Genomic DNA, 16069 nt, shown 5'->3' with positions numbered 1-16069 from the left:
GACATACCTTCTGGATGCTGCTTTTCTGCATTTCTCACTTGGAGGCAAGGATACAGTGTGTATCGGCAAACTTGCCAGGCATTGATTGGTCAGTTTCTCTCCAAATACACAGTACACCCCCGGAGGGCAAGAATCCTCCCCACAAATGATACACGCCCTCCGTATCACTGATTCCTTAATCATGCATGATGAGTATCTCACTTATCTCTGGGCATTCAAGTTCAAGACCTTCCTTGTTGTCTATAGCCTCCTAGTATAATTGTCTCACTTAATGTCATGGGTGAGATGATCCACAGATGTGTCTCTAGAATTAACTTTGGGGCGTTGGGATGCTGAGATCATCACCGTCTTCGAACCTGACCCAAACGATGCTAATTTATTATTCCAGGTGACTCCCAGTTGTTTTGGCATTTTTATACTGTAGTCCTCAGGGTCATCAAGCATCAAGGCTTGCTAGCTCATTTCCTTCCATTCATTCACGGAGGTGAATTAACTCTCAAGTGCTCCCTATGCCCGAGTTTTGCTGTTGGTCTTGGGTTTTCTTTTGAAGATGAAAATCTGGAACATCCACAGCCCAAACAGATAGAAACAACACATGGAGGGCAGTAAGATCCCACCAAACATTTTGTTCTTAGAAATCGTCATTAGGCTTAAAAATAGTTACGGGGTTAGTTTTCCGCTCAGGCTGATGCAGGCTAAAAGGCTAATCTCCCTGGTAATTCCTAGCCTATCTGTCACTAGCCACTCCGTTATTTGATCTGTTTGGTGCTTATGGTTTGGTTCCCTTGTGGGCCGCGCGGGGTCAGGGGAGAGAACGCTTTGTCTAAAGCACAGAGTTGGGGGAGATTTTAAGACTCACCAGTCAGGCAGGATCCTCTGCCCCAGTGTTCTCACGGAAGGTAGAAAGTCACAACCGGACACGCTTAGGGGAACGTAGCTTCATGGTCTCTCCTGTCTTTGCATGTGAAATGCACAAACAAGGCAGACTCTTCATCTCTTCCAGACTTACTGAGTTTTTAAAAGATGGTTGACCATGACAGTGAATGGCTGAGAATTTGGGGAGGTTGGACTTTTTTCTGCTGCCGAAAATGGACTCTGGTGAACCTCCATTGCTTCCCGAGCTGAGATGCCCCAAAAGTGTGGGGGTTGGGGGACTTCCGTGGCCGGGGCGGGGGGGCATCCTTGGAGTTTGCCTTGGCTGTGCCGTGCCACGGATGTCCCTGGGCCAAACCAACCAGGAAGAAGTTAAGTGCTGATGACCTAAGAAGTCCAAGATAAGAATCATCACTTTTTTCCTTTGTCAGCGGTTTCTGTAAGTGCACAGACTCCCTGCGATGCTCTCTCTGGGGGGAAAGTACTCCTTTTCTTCCTCTAAAACGGGCTTGAGCTATTTAAAGCCTGTGATAAGAGAAGTTTATTTGTACTCCTTTCCCTCTAGTTTAACTTCCCTTAAACTTAGGTCTCCGGATTTTTATGGACCTCATTTACTTTATACCGTTTTCAGTTGCTCACCGTAAAATGGGGTTCTGTTTGTTGAGCAGAAGGGAAATGGAGAACAGGATGGAGCCCTTGTCTTGGACTTAAGTCAAGAGTTGACTGGGATTTCTCTGGTCCCAAAACCTTACTGGCCCGCTTGGCCAGGAGGCAGGAAGGGAACTGATCACATCAAGTCTTCGCCACGTAAATCTGGTTTCGGCCAGTTGGTTGTTTCTTTCCCTCCGCCTCAGAGGGGGACCCCTGCCCCTAAACTGGCTGTTTTGCTGCTGCTTGTAAACGTCATTCCGTGTCATGTTAAGAAAAAGAATCCTCCCACGTAGGTTGTGTTCCTACTAAAGACTGCCTCGTTTCCCATTCTTCTTTGGCTTGGATCATCATATTCATTCCATAAAATCAACCCAAGAAGGGGCACTCTGTTTTCCTTTCTTTCCAGCGTCCTGCCAGGGACTAGGAAGGAAGGTCCGAATGTGAGATCCTTCATAGCACAAGTGAGGATTAAAGGAGGCAAGGACTCCTTCAGATTCTTGTTTGTTTGTTTTAAATATTCTTTTTTTTTTTTTTAAAGATTCTGTTTTTAAGTAATCTCTACACCCAACATGGGTTTGAGCTTACAACCCTGAGATCAAGAACCACATGCTCTTACAACTGAGCCAGCCAGGCACCCCTCGCATACTTGTTTTTTACATAACTTTTTGAGTTTAAGAACCAGTTTGGTGTTTCTTTTTGTTTGGCAGTATTTCCCTAGAAATACTCCTAGTATCTAGGGCTGTATGTCAGAGGAGATAATATAGAGGAGATAAGCGTGGGGTTCATTTCACCTGACTTTTGGGTAGGGTTTTGGTGCTTTTAAGGGGTTACTTACCTGCAAACTACATTTGAAATGTTTTTAAAAAGATTTTAACTAGGCAGGACAAATATTTCCATTTTACAGATGAGGAAAGACGGCTCAGAGATGGCAGGCAACTTGCCGGAGGCCACACAGCCTGGCCTTGAATCCTACTTTTCTGTCTACTCTGCCAGGTGCCCGGCTACTTAACACGAGAGTGCATAAGATTTAGGGCACGATTGACTGGCCTCTGTCTGAATTACACCCTCAGGCTTGGTCTATACGGGCGCCCCTGAGGTGCATCATATGCATATCATGAATCATCAGGCTAGCTGTAGACGGTCTACTTCACCCCTGCTGACTGGCATGGAACCATAGCTGGTTGGCTGAAGGCGTGGGAGAGTTGGAGAGCTTAAGGGTCATCTTTTAGAATTTTAGAGCCGAAGAACATCCTGTTAAACCAGCACATTCACTTGCATATATAGGGAAACCAAGCCCAAAGCTTTGAGCGCCTGCCATCCAAGGTCTTAGGCACTTGTCAGGGGCAGGACTGGGACCAGACCCCAGAGCTTCAGGTGCCCGAGTCCTCTAGGCTTCCACCGATTGCCAGAAAGCCCCCTCCCCCTGTCCTGTCGGTTGTCTCCCAGCTCCCTGGCCGAAGGTAGTGATTTTCCTCCAATCTTTGATTGACTGGTACTGCCAATCAATCAAGATCAGAGGAAAATCACTTGACGGGCAGTGCCGAGGGCTTCCAAGACTTTTGGGTGGAGTCCTGTTTACAGACTTGCTGCCAGTTACCAAGGGCACTGGGAAGGCGGCTTTTCTCGCATGAGGCAGGGATCTGGAAGAGGATTTACAGCAGCAAGTGAGCGCCTCCGCCCTGGGCTGACGCTGGGTTGCTGAGTTCCTGGGTTCCTGCCCCAGGGAAAAGCAGCCTGTTCCAGCCCTGGAAGCCGGTGCTGATCAGAGACCAAACCCCGGGGTTCCTGCATTTGGATTCTGGTGTCCCACTGTCCTCCTGTCTGAGTCCTCTGCTCTGCCCCACTATGGGGCTGAATTTACTTTCTAAAAAGTCTGCTTCCCAGAACATTCTCTTTCCAGTGGTCAGAAATTGTTTTTGTTTGTTTTTTCCGGGAAATGGGACCCAGATTACTTTCATCTCACAGGCTCGGTCCCAGCACACAGTGAGGTCCAGTGAACTCGAGCAGTGCCCCAGAGAGCTCATCACAAAAGGCTATTAGCTTTTAATTGAAACCCTCCCTCCTCCCTCCTCCCCCCCCTCCCCCAGCCCCTTCCAGGAACAGGAACTCCGGCCTTTGTGGAGCAGGGTCTATAACAGAGGATTCTGCCAAAATAAAAGGCATCTTGAGTTGACCCAGAGGAGCGAGATGCTCTTTTTCACCCCGCCCCCTTACGGCATTCAGGGCCTTTTCATTTTCTGAGCAGTATTGAAATCCCAGGACAATGGACGCCAAATCCTTGCAGTGGGGGTTGGGGGCCGGGGGTGGAGAAAAGAGGAGGGGGTTGGAAGAGGAGGGGGGTCTGGGGGAGTCCAGCCTTTGTTGGTTTTTTCTTTTCTACCCCTTACCTTTAAAAAAAAAATGGTAAAAGGAAGGGGAAAGGGCCCAGTCAACTTTGTAATGAATAATGACATCACTTCCGGCAGCCCCCACCGGTCCGGCTCCGCCAAGGCACTGAGAACAACAGACATTTACAATTTCATTTAAAATTATTTTTAAACCCTCCCCAAGGGGTTCTTTGATATGCAAACATCTCCCCCAAATGGAGATAATTATTTATGGAGATGCCGCTCTTTGATGGGGAGCTCCCTGGACGGGTGGGCTTTGAGCCTCCCTAGGAAAGGAAGAAGGTTCCAGATAAGGAGGGGCCCCGAGCTGATACACATCTTGCTCCCACCCCTCCTCCTGCCTCCCCCGGGGGAAGCCAGCAGCTTTAAAGAAGAAACTTCCCAGAGTGACAGCCCACGGTTCGAGTTCCCATTTCTCCAGCATTGTCCACGGGTAGGGTTTCCAGAAGCTCCTTCCTGGTCTGGTCCCCTGGTACCTGGTCTGTCTGTAGGAGAGGAAAGAGGAGGGGTAGGCTACTGCTCCTGTGTGTCTGACCCTGGAGGCCCCCTGTGATTTATAGGGTCACCAGACGCCAGGGAGGTTTTTGGGGTGCTGGATAACACAGACGCCTGTGATTAAGGCCGTGATACCTCTGGGTTTTATCTTGAAAATGCTTTAACACTTTGGCCTGGGGTAGCGAGTGCTTCCTGTCCCCTGCCCCCACTCCCTCCTGCCCTTCCTGAACCTTCAAGCTGGCCTCCCCGCTATGGAGAGACTGAGGCACTCAACTCAACTCGCACTGAGCCTCCAGCGTCCCTCTCGCTGGTCTGGCCCTCTCCCTCTGAGCCCAGTCTTAGATTTCATGGCGAAATTGAGGGGAAGGTGCCGTGGACCCCTGCCCCCCCCCAGGTGCAGGTGTACCCCACCGTCATCGCCCACCAAAGAGGGACATTTGTTACAACTGATGAACCCACCTGGACAGGTCATAGTCTCCCGGTTCCCTTTCCATGTGTGTATCCCATGGGCTTGGACAAACAGATGAGGCCACATAGCCGTCATTATGGTATCTTGCAGACAATTTTTCCTGCCCTGAAAACCCTCCTTGCTCTCCCCAAGTGTCCGTCTCTTCCTCTCTCCTGATCTCTGCAGATCCCAGTTCTCTGCATTCAGCTGCGGATGCTTGTGGGTTTGTCGGGTGGCGCTCTACCTGCTTTTTGCCTTTGGAAGGCGATGTCTTTGTTTCCTAGACAGATTGGGACAGCACGAACTACGAATGAGGTAGCTTATTTTTATTTCACTATTTTTGGCATTGGGGTCATAACGCTTTCTAGAAATCTTGATTCTCCGTTTGGAAAGATGGTTCTGTTTGTTTCGAGTTTGGGTGTTGAACTCTCAGAGGCTGGACTCGGGTTTCTTTGCAGGGAAGCTAAAGCAGGATTCCTGGCCTGTGTGTGTTCCCGGGACGGTGGGTTGTTGGAAAAGTTTCTCAGAATGAGCAGAGCATGGATGCTTCCTTGGCTTTGCTAACTTTCGGGGGTTTTTTTCTTTTTATTAAGATTTTATTCATTTATTTGACATAGGGAGACACAGTGAGAGAGGGAACATGAGGGGGAGTGAGAGAGGGAGAAGCAGGCTCCCCACAATGGGGGGCTCAGTCCCAGGACTCTGAGATCATGACCTGAGCTGAAGACAGACACTTAAGGATTGAGCCACCCAGGGTCCCTGTGCTAACTTTCCAGCCCAGAAAGTCAGGGGTATGGCTGCGGGGTGGGGGGGGAACCATGCCAGTTAGGAGCAGAACCAGAACAAGGACAGGGACCTTTATGGAAACAACTTTTCTTTTCTTTTCTTTTTTTTAAACAGCAGTATATCTGTAATGTCCAAATAACTGAATCCCTATTGACCATTTTCTGATTTCAATCAGTATTTTCCTCCAACCGATATCTGGAACAAGGATTTGGGCATCCTGTGGCCTTTGGTAAGAGAGCCTGTCCTGTAGATTTTGCTCGCCCCAAGGTCATTGCTGGCAAGGGGCTGCTCAAGGGCAGATTTGGGAGTGGTGGCATTTCCCTGAGGGTAATTCTTCATTATATATGCAAGTTAAAAAGAAATTTTTAAAAAGAAGAAGAAATCTCTGTTGGAGTTCAGAAAATGTGGGGGTATTTCTGCAACCAAGCAAGGCCCTGCTTCCCGCTGCGGGAGGAGAAAGGGGCAGGCCGAATGTTCTCGGCTGTCTCCGGTTCCTGGTTTTCTTGGATCTGAGCTGAGCGGGGCCCTCCCCAGCGCACTGTGGCCTGCAGCTTTGTCTCCAGTCTCAAACGCATTCACTCGCATCTGCTGTGCAGAAACGGTTCCGGCATCAGCTGGGCTGTGCTGAGGTTACACCCATTTCAGTAATCTGCTTCTTTATTGTTGTGTCATTTGCCAGTTCAAACCAGGGGTTTAGTGGTGGGACCACGGGAGCAGGGGGTGTCAGCTGAGGAGAGAAAGAAACAGGGCAGGCAAATGAGGGCCACATCGGCTGCTGGAGAACATCAGAAATCTAGGGCTTTTTAGGACTTGTGTGGCTCAGGCGAATTTCCTGCTCATTGAAGCCTGAAGGTTTGTTGTTTACTGTTGGCTTTTAGCAGGGACACAGGACAGCCAGGCCAGGACCTGGGGACGCTTGTTGGCTTGTGAACTCTGTGCTTCTCGGAAGCCCTGTGACCGTGACCATCAATGCCCAGGGGCAGGGGACGCTGCCCGTGGTGGGCTCGCCTCTTCCGCTGTCTGGGGAAGGCACAGGCAGACACAGTTAGTGCTGCGTCCCTCCAGGAGCTGGAGATTCTAAATCCTCGAGCCTCATTCTGGCGATCGCCTTCCTGACCTGCCCCACTTCCCAGTGAGACAAGTTGGAAAGGGCCCAGGGGTCATTTCTGACCATGAATTCATCTTTGGTTTTATGGGTTTTGTTGTTGTTTTTGTTTGTTTGTTTGTTTTTTGAGCAGAGAATTCTGGTTTATTTGGAGCTCCGTACTTCGGCAAAAGCATCATCAGACCATCAGTTACCTGTGCTGTTTTTTACCTGTTTGTTTTCCTTTCTCCTGTTTCCGTTGATGCTGTCTAACTTCTGCTGCTGATGATCTGGCCTTGTCTTTCTTCTCTGGTTCCTTCAGTTTGCCTCCTTTTGTTCCCCTGGCAGCCTGACTTGTGTTTGAGAACTAACCGCGTGCACGTGTGTGTGTGTGTTTCTGTGTGCGCACACGTGTTTCGGGGCAGCAAACATGCTTTCCTTCTCTCTGCATTAAACCAGACTGTATTTTCTGTGTTGCAATGGCTGTGTTCTCTACAGCGCTCCCTTGCCCTGGGACCTGGTCTGCTTTCAGCGGACAGAGTGGGACCTCGAGAGCTCACTCTGAGCCTCTGACACAAGGAGGAAGTCTTGGGTTTGCTGGAAAACTTCCACGGTTATCAGTAGAGTAAGTGGCAGGTGTGTCTGAGTGATTGCTGCGTTGGGGCCGCCCGCGCCGAGGGCCTGATTCCGGGGGTCTGCGATAGAACCCAGGCCTGGCGTTCAGAGCATTCTAGGTGAGCCTGCGGTGCCTCCAGGAGGAAACCAGCGCCCCAGATGTGGCACAGCAGCTCTCTTGTGAAGAGCCACCAACAAGATCAAAGCCTCTGTGACCCTTCCAGACCCACGCGGGTCTCAGGTTTTGATAGGGCGACATGCCAGCTTTACCCACTTCGGTTTCCATGAAGAGGGGTCCTTTCTGCTTTCTGTCGTGGGTGAGCCTGTCTGGTCAGGTTCTCGGAGGCTCGTACTGCGGGCAGTTCTCACGGTGTAAGCCCTGTGTCTTCCTCAGACTTGCCTCTCCAGCACTGTGGGCGTCACAAGCACCCGGTGGTGACTTGTGCTGGAAGAGGTGCCCCTTCCTGCCCGCCTGGTGAAGAGGGAAGGAGGGGACCTGGGTCCAGGGCCGCTGGAGGGGAAGAGCTGTTCCCACCATCGCTGAACTCCGGGCCCGTTTCATGCAGCCAACTGCTGGAGAGCGTGAACCTCAGAGGTCTATTGTTTTGAAATCCGACTCCTGTTTAAACAATTACGGACGGTCCTAGTCCTCTGATGCTAGCACTGAAACACCTATTATTAAGATCCTAATCTGCGAAAGGGAGGAAAAAATACAGGTGTCTATTTTTGTATGTTTAAAGAGAGGACAGGGGTGTGGTTCTAAATCGTATTAAGCAGAAACGGGAGGTTGAGGGGAGGCAGCCTGGACGAGAGGAAGGGGAGGCCTGACGGGGGGGGGGGGGGGGGGGGGCGTTGACTTTCTGTCCCAACTGTCCCATCTGCAGGCTGGTGACCTGCTTCTGCATGAGCCACCCTGTCCCCTTTGGCTTGTTTCGTCATAAGTCAATGGGAGATTGCAAGACCTACCTCAGGCTCGTTGGGAGGATTAAATCAGATAATGCACGCGAACGTTTCTCCCCAGCTCCCAAGCGCTGTATAATTATTAGCTGTGACGATCAGTTTGAGAAACTGGCTTTCCTAATGAGCGGCTCAATTAAGCTGCATCCTCCCTGCTGGCTGGGGAGTCCAGCCTGAGGCCTCTGGGAGAGGCACGCAGGGCCCACAGCATGGGGGTCTTGCCCTTGGCCATGTCCTGATCCTTTCTTCTCCGAAGCACTTGGCCCAGAGAGGTTTTGAGTGTTGGGGCAGGACGCGCCACTGGGAAGGGGCCCAGGAGGAGAATGGGGAAGGCTTTGATCCAGGACCTGGGGGTCAGGGGAGCAGAGCGGCCAAAGGGGGAAAAAGAGGGTTGGCCTGTGAGTTGCCGGAAGGTTCAGTGCCGGGGACTCTCCACACAGTTCCCAAGCCGTGTTCCCCACCAAGTGGGCCCACAGGGGTGTGCTAGGAAGCTGTTGTCTCTGAGCCAGTTTCTGTGAGCAGAAGGGGTTCGGGGGCATTGTGGGAAATGATGGAGAAACCCAGTGTGCATCTCACCCGTGAGCCACTCATTGCAAGCAAGCAAGCAAGCATGCCTCGAGGAGAGCAGCCCAGAGCCTCCTGTGGGCACGTGCTAAGCAGTCTCTGTCATAGCACGAGGCCCCTGGCTCTCATTTGCACAAAGACAGACCTGGGGCCCCTTGAGTCTTTCTGATGCACAGGTGTGCAAATTCCAGCTCCCTTGGAGCTGGAACCCAGAATGGCTTGGGTGCCCCACAGGCCGTGGAGCTCAGGAAATCTGCCCAACAGTTCAGGGAATAGGACTAGAGGACAGTGAGACTCTCCCATTTCCTTCTTCACTAGTTTTCTTCTGTGCTTTCCACTCCCAGTGGATCTCGCTCCCTCGTGTCCTTTCCCGGATGCAGTGAACAGAAGATAACTGGTAACAGTTTCTTTTTTTTTTTTAGGATTTTATTTAGTTATTTGATTATTTATTTATTTATTTATTTGTGTGTGTGAGAGAGAGAGAGAGAGATCACAAGTAGACAGAGACAGGCAGAGAGAGGAGGAAACAGGCTCCCCACCGAGCAGAGAGCCCGATGTGGGACTTCATCCCAGGACCCTGAGATCATGACCCGAGCCGAAGGCAGAGGCTTAACCTCCTGAACCACCCAGGCGTCCCCTGGTAACAGTTTCTTGACACCAGCTAGCTACGGGCTCCACACCAATGCTGGCTGGATAGTCCTCTCAGGACCTTAGAGGGGTGGACATCATCATTTTCCCCATGGTTCAGAGGAGCCAACTGAGGCACGGGCGGGTAAGGTGACCTATCCAGGGTCACACACAATCAGCAGGGATGCCGAGAGTCGAACGGAGCAGCCTGACTTCAAAGCCAGTGCTGGGCCAGACGGACTCTCTGAGGACAGACCCCCGCACCTACCCCCTTTACAGGGGCTTCAGAGAACTCGGGTTTGGATTTCTTCTAGTCGTGCCGGTGGCCTTCTGATTCTGAATGTTCAGCTCCTGTAGACTGTGGTGGCAGATGGCTTAACGTGGGCGGGGGGCGGGGAGGTGGGATCCTGGGATTTTATCAGACTTGCCCAGCTCCTGGGTAAAATGCGAAATCGGCTAAGAGCCAGGAACTCGGTTTAATCCTCGCCCACATTAGCCCGATGAGACTTCACCTAAGTGGTTAATGGGCAAAGTGGGTCAATCCCGCTTTAGCGGAAGCCTGGGACGGCTCAGCTGCTGCCAGGCTGGCTTCCTTACGGGAAAAACCTCGTCCTCTAACTTGCTGTGAAGGGGGAGCTCTCCTAGCGTGCGGCCCCGTTTTGGCTCCCGCGATAGAATTTTGTATCATCATTTCCGTAAACGGGCTCAGGAGAGGAGTCGTGGTCTCTCAGATTAGGGGTGGCCCGAAGCTGGACCTTTTCGGGTGTCCTACCGAGAGGTAAATATTTGGTCAGACATGATGTGGAAATGGTCTTTTTCAAAAATTCACGGGCCCATATAGGAAGCAGTCAGAAATCGCTGTCCCATAGCTCGTGGAAGATGGTGCATCCGTGGCCGAAACTTCGTCTCCCGTGAGTTAACACATCTCCTTGCCTTTTCATGTACACGCGGGTGCGCAACTGTGTCCCACCAGGTGCTGTAAAGGGGCTCAACATTACCAACAGTAATGTTGGTAACAGTCGTGGTAGGGTAGCCAGTGAATGTCAGTTACAGACCGCGTGTCGGGCGTCTTCCGAGCTTACTATGATCGTTAATCGTTCTGCTCCTCATTAAACTTCACGAGGGAGGGACCATCCCACTCATCTTTACAGAGGAGGAAGAGAAACGCACAGAGAGGTTAAGAAAGGTATTGAAGATAACACAGCTTCGCGGCAGCAACACTGGGATTTGAACCCAGGTGGTCTGATGTCTGAGCCTGCTTCCCTTAGCTATTAGGGCTGAACAGCTCTGGCTTTATGAACCGCATAGCCACGGAAGGAAGTAGGTGGACGCTCTTCCCGTTTCCCGTGGTAGAAGGCTCAAGTTCAGAGAGCAGACGAGGCACAGTCTTCCACCCGCCGTTGGTGTTACTGTCCGTGCTCATTTCTGCCACGAAACGGCTTCCTGGCTTGGGGCTCATGGGCCGCATCTCCCATCAGTCTTAACGGTATTATCCACATCCTTTGGCTTAAGCGAATGCAGTGATAGAGATCACACAAGTCTTTTTTTTTTTTTTTTTTTAATGGAATCTACAGTATTTTTGGAAGCTTCTAGAGTTGGGTCTTGGGGATTTCCTCTTGGCAAGTTTGTATCGGGTTAGCTTCCGTCTGATTCCACCTGGTTTTCGGGCGTGCTTTTCGTGGTAGAGTCATTTTGTCAGTGCTCGCTGTGTTGACGCTGGTCTGGCACGGCTTGGTGGGGAGGGGGACATCTTCCTTCCTGTGCCCAGGCTTGATGAGCGTGTGAAGTCAGGCTAGCGAGGACCCGTGGGCAGTAGAGTCTCTGGGAGCCCCAGGTGCTGCTGTGGAGGAAGGGCACATAGCCAGAGGCCAAGGACCTTGTGTTCTGACACCGGCTGTTTGGGGGAGTGTAAATGCTGGATAGCCAGGAAAAAGGAGGGAGCGGTGGCCCCGGCGGGAGGATTCAGAGCAACTCCTATTCCTCTGTTTCTACCCTGGAGGAAGGTGCCTACCAACTTCACAGAGTTAGTATCTGGCCTCCAAGCTTCGGATGGGACGTTCACACGCCTTTCAGCTCTGAAATTCCTTTACATGTTTTCACCGTCTAGCGCTGTTCCCTGTAGTTGGAGGGAGCCAGGATGAACGGTGTTGCCATGGACACACGTGGTCAAACAGGTACCTGCTTCGAGCTGACTCTGCGCTGCTTGCTTTCCCCAGGGACCTGATGCCGAGGACCCTGGAGGGCCAGATCACCATGGAGAAGACCCCCAGTTACTTCGTCACCCGCGAAGCGCCCGCGCGCATCTCGGCCATGTCCAAGGACACGAAGCTCATCGTGGTGGTGCGGGACCCGGTGACCCGCGCCATCTCGGACTACACGCAGACGCTGTCCAAGCGGCCCGACATCCCCACCTTCGAGAGCCTGACGTTCAAGAACCGCACGACGGGCCTCATCGACACGTCGTGGAGCGCCATCCAGATCGGCATCTACGCCAAGCACCTGGAGCACTGGCTGCGCCACTTCCCCATCGGCCAGATGCTCTTCGTGAGCGGCGAGCGGCTCATCCGCGACCCGGCCGGCGAGCTGGGCCGCGTGCAGGACTTCCTGGGCCTCAAGAGGATCATCACGGACAAGCACTTCTACTTCAACAAGACCAAGGGCTTCCCCTGCCTCAAGAAGGCCGAGGGCAGCAGCAAGCCCCACTGCCTGGGCAAGACCAAGGGCAGGACCCACCCCGAGATCGACCGCGAGGTGGTGCGCAGGCTGCGCGAGTTCTACCGGCCCTTCAACCTGAAGTTCTACCAGATGACCGGCCAGGACTTCGGCTGGGATTGAGCAGACCCCGGGGCTGTGTGACTTAACCCCGTGGTTTCTGTATCGAGAGAGATTATATGTATGTAAAATGTACAGAAATCTATTTTATAATAATTTATTTTTAATTCATAAGCAATTAACTCACTAAGCTGCCTAGCCACACTCTTTAGAGAGTTAGCTGCATAATCTGTTAACATTCCAAAGTGTTGAATCTCTTCTTTTCCTCACGATGGATGGTGCTTCCGGTTTTCCCTCCCTCCCCCACCCATTTTATTTAAAAAGAAGAAAAGCACAACTTGAGATTTTTGTTGTTACGGGTATGCAGCCTTCGATCGCTGTCTGAATTCACTTGCCATCTCTCTGTGTCTTGGGTCTCGTGGTCCGGCTTCCGTTCCTCCCTCCCTGCCTGAGTGTACCTCGTCGGAGCCTGCAGCTGCCCCAGCCGCACGGCTCCTTCAAGGTCACGACTCCCGTAGCAGCCTCTTGCCCGTATGTTGACATTTCCAAGGACGTAGAGGCCAGACCACAGCACTAGGCTTTTCCCCCCACGTCTGCTCAGTTTGTAGGTGGGGGAGTTACTACCTTTGCAGGGACACACGCCTCCTCTCTGGAGTCTGTATCCCAGGGTCTGTTCACTTCAGCTTATGATTTTGAAAGATGGCCCTGCGTCCTCTTCTGTCCCGGTCCCTGGTTCATGAAGCAGCTTGAAGCATGTGCAGATGTCATAGCCCTCGTTCCCAGGTCACACGCGAGAGGTGCTTCTGTGCTGCTTTAGACCTAAAGACGGCCTCGTTTGCACGAGTGCACCATGCTCGGTCCTCCAGGCAGACAGTTCTGCTCTGACACACCAAAGAATCCCCTAGGCTAGCAGAACCATCGGCACAAACCCGCCGGTGGCAGGTGCATCCCCTGCCCTCAGAGCCCCCACCCGCACCCCCAAGGTGCTGCTGGGTGCCGAGCCAGCCCACATGGGGCACATCCCAGTAGACGGACCACCTCAGTGGGGAGAAAAGACAAACAGCACCAAAGGACAGGTGGCCTGGCGGAAGAAGTGAGTCCTTGGCCCCCTGCTTGGTGTCTGGAACTCACCTTGGAATTCCCAGCTCACCGCAGATTGACAACACAGTCTGGAGCCAACAGCCAGACGGCGAGCACCAAGAGTGGCTCTCGCACAGACAGGCTGGGGAAAGAATGTTGTTGCCTGGCGGCTGCCGAGCTGAACAGTTATAAAGATGTCCCTTGTTTGAGCTAGGTCCTAGCAGGAAGGGTCACCAGCCAGCATTGTTGCTGCTGATGCAGAAGGCTCTCCCCATCCCTCTCTGTTGAGAGAGCAACTGGAGATTTTTTGTGATGGCTAGCTTGTGGCTGTCGGGTTCACCATGTAGCAGTATCACAGAAAGAACACGTTCGCTTTACCCTGTTTTCTAAACCAGAATGCTTTGAAGAATTTTCGTTTGAGTTAGAGCTACACCAAGGCTTATGTGAGAAGAGACACACGGTGTCCAAATGGTTGGGGTGTGATGTTGACGAAGACCCTTTTGTATGTTGGATGGGCTAGAACTTGCCCTTAGAGCAAGAGAACTTGTATGAAAAGGGAAATAATTCCTCTTTAGAGATTGATCACGGCGTCACTGGTCCTTGGGGTGATGTCTTGTTTGGTGACTGGTTGGTATTCTCTCACAAGTTTGAGCCCAGATCTAGCTAGCTCATGCTGAGCTGCAGAACAGTCAGGATCATTGTGTAGGTTCTGGCCAGGACGATGGGCACGGGGGCTCCAGGGCGTTATTCCTCAGATGCTCTGTTCATTTCAGAGCTTAGTGACTGCCTCTGCCGAGTAGTACTGAAGCTGCATTTAGGGGAATGCCATAATTCCCGCATGGTTCTCCCTTCTTGCTGCTTGGGCATCGACACGTCTGCGTAAGGGTGCTGATGGGTTGTGCGTTTTTCCAGTCAGAAAGCCTGCTTATTCGTAATAAAGTGGAGAATGCCTCTTTCCATTTACAACGTAACATCGCTTGAAGTAAAAGCACGATGTCCACGGAACCCTGCCCTGACCACCTTCCGGCCACTTCCGTGCCCTGATAACAGCTCATGATGTAGCATTGTGGAAAACGTGCAGGGAAGGATTTGCGACAAGGCGGTAGGAAAACACGCATGCATTTTTCCTTCCCCTTTGGGTCCCCTTTCTATCCCCTTTCCAGGCTGGACAGTTTTGATTAAGTTGTTTATCCTCTGCCTTACAACTGAAACAGGAAATCTCCGAATAGAAGGAGGGTCACTGAGTCATGAACACTGAAGTGAGTCAGGATTCTGTTCTGGGTCAAATCCTCGAATCCAAACAGATGTTGATAATTAACAAGGATGGACTAGAGCACGTTTTCCTATAGAAGATAAATAAATGATCGCTTCCACGCATCTCTTCGCAGGGGTCTGATAGCTCCCAGTTCCCAACCCAACCAGACGTGGCATCTGTCCCACAGTTACACCCCGTCGTGTGATAGTTATCAGAGAGCCTGGGCCCACATGTCTTCCTCCTACAGTTAGCCTTGAGTTTCTTCCTGTTGTAGCCATCTCCAAGGCCACCCACTCAAGTTCTTAGCTGCTCGAAGACAAACGGCAGTTCATGTTTTAGTCCTTGTCCCTGGGCACACTTTGGATTTTTTCCGGTTTACAGGGGAAGCTCTGATAATCCATTGGCGGTACTTTATTCCTCTCCGTTTCATTTGCTTGTTAAAAACAAAAAGGTTAACAACAACAACAAAAAGAAATTGGAGGTTTTTATGGTCCCTGCCTACCCCATGCTTGCTTTGAGGTGTTTGTGCTGTAGTCTGGTTAATGTGGCAGGTGGTACCTGGAAAGGTACTTAGGTATAGTGACTACATAATAAATACTTGGATGACGGAGAAAGAGACATTGTCTTTTCATGGGATTCTCTTTGGAAGTCATTTTGAGTGACAGATACGTTTTAGGCTTTTGGAGAAACGGTTTCAGATCCTGCCAGGGTATTTACATAAGAAAGGAAAATGGAAGGTTCCAGTAGACTAGAAATACTTAGCGTGTATCTCAAACGCTGACACAGACGTCCGTGTCATTTTTCTTTTTCAGTTTCTCAAGAAGGATGGTCAATTAAACTGAAAGGTGTGGTTAGATTTTTTTTTTCACTTTTGTAACATTAATTTATGACTGAGTTCATTCAGCCCAGTAATCTGAAATACGGTGCAGATTCTAGCCGTATGTCTTCTATAACCTGGTTGTTAGAATAGCCAATATGTACAAAAAAAATTAAAACAAGTATTTTGTCCTATGTATAACACAAAGTAATTTTACACAGAGAAAGATGTTTCTAGGAAAAAACAAATTCTGTTAATTCATACTATTTCTTTGTATGAAAAATAAAATCTATTTTACCAACTTGCGGGTGTTTTCATGTTTTATTGTGTGCTGCGGATGGACAAGGGAGTGGGGTTTGATTCTGTAACTGATCGCATGAAGGCATTCTGAGGGCAGGCTGATCTTGCAGATTTCAAAATGTAACCAACCTGCAAATGTGTGTGGCAGTTGTTTGGAAACGACTCCGAAGGCTTTGAGATCAGTGGGAAGGCTCCTGCCCCTTGGAGGAGCATGCACAGGACTTCAAGGACAGACACCAAAGCCACCATGTCCCTTGGGCTGCCCTGTGTGGGGACAGCCTACAAGTGTGATGAAGCAGAACTTTACCAGCTGGGCGATGTGGAGGTTGGTAGCATCCCTTCTCACGTACACAGTCGT

General features: G+C 50.9%; 1 protein-coding gene across 1 annotated transcript in view; it reads left to right on the top strand.

Annotated features, from left to right (window-relative positions):
• The window catches only part of HS3ST3B1 (heparan sulfate-glucosamine 3-sulfotransferase 3B1), a 39624-nt gene extending 23912 nt beyond the window's left edge, over nucleotides 1-15712 (top strand). The window contains exon 2 of the mRNA XM_045986617.1: nucleotides 11704-15712. Within this exon, the coding sequence (XP_045842573.1) occupies nucleotides 11704-12322 (619 nt within the window). The 3' untranslated portion in view covers nucleotides 12323-15712. The remainder of the gene's footprint in view (nucleotides 1-11703) is intronic.
• The last annotated feature ends 357 nt before the right edge of the window (nucleotides 15713-16069 follow it).

The sequence above is a fragment of the Meles meles genome, chromosome 18 (genome assembly GCF_922984935.1).
Source record: "Meles meles chromosome 18, mMelMel3.1 paternal haplotype, whole genome shotgun sequence".
Classification (NCBI taxonomy): domain Eukaryota; kingdom Metazoa; phylum Chordata; class Mammalia; order Carnivora; family Mustelidae; genus Meles; species Meles meles.
The sequence above is the reverse complement of the archived record's forward strand: the minus strand, read 5'-3'. Positions and strand labels throughout refer to the sequence as shown.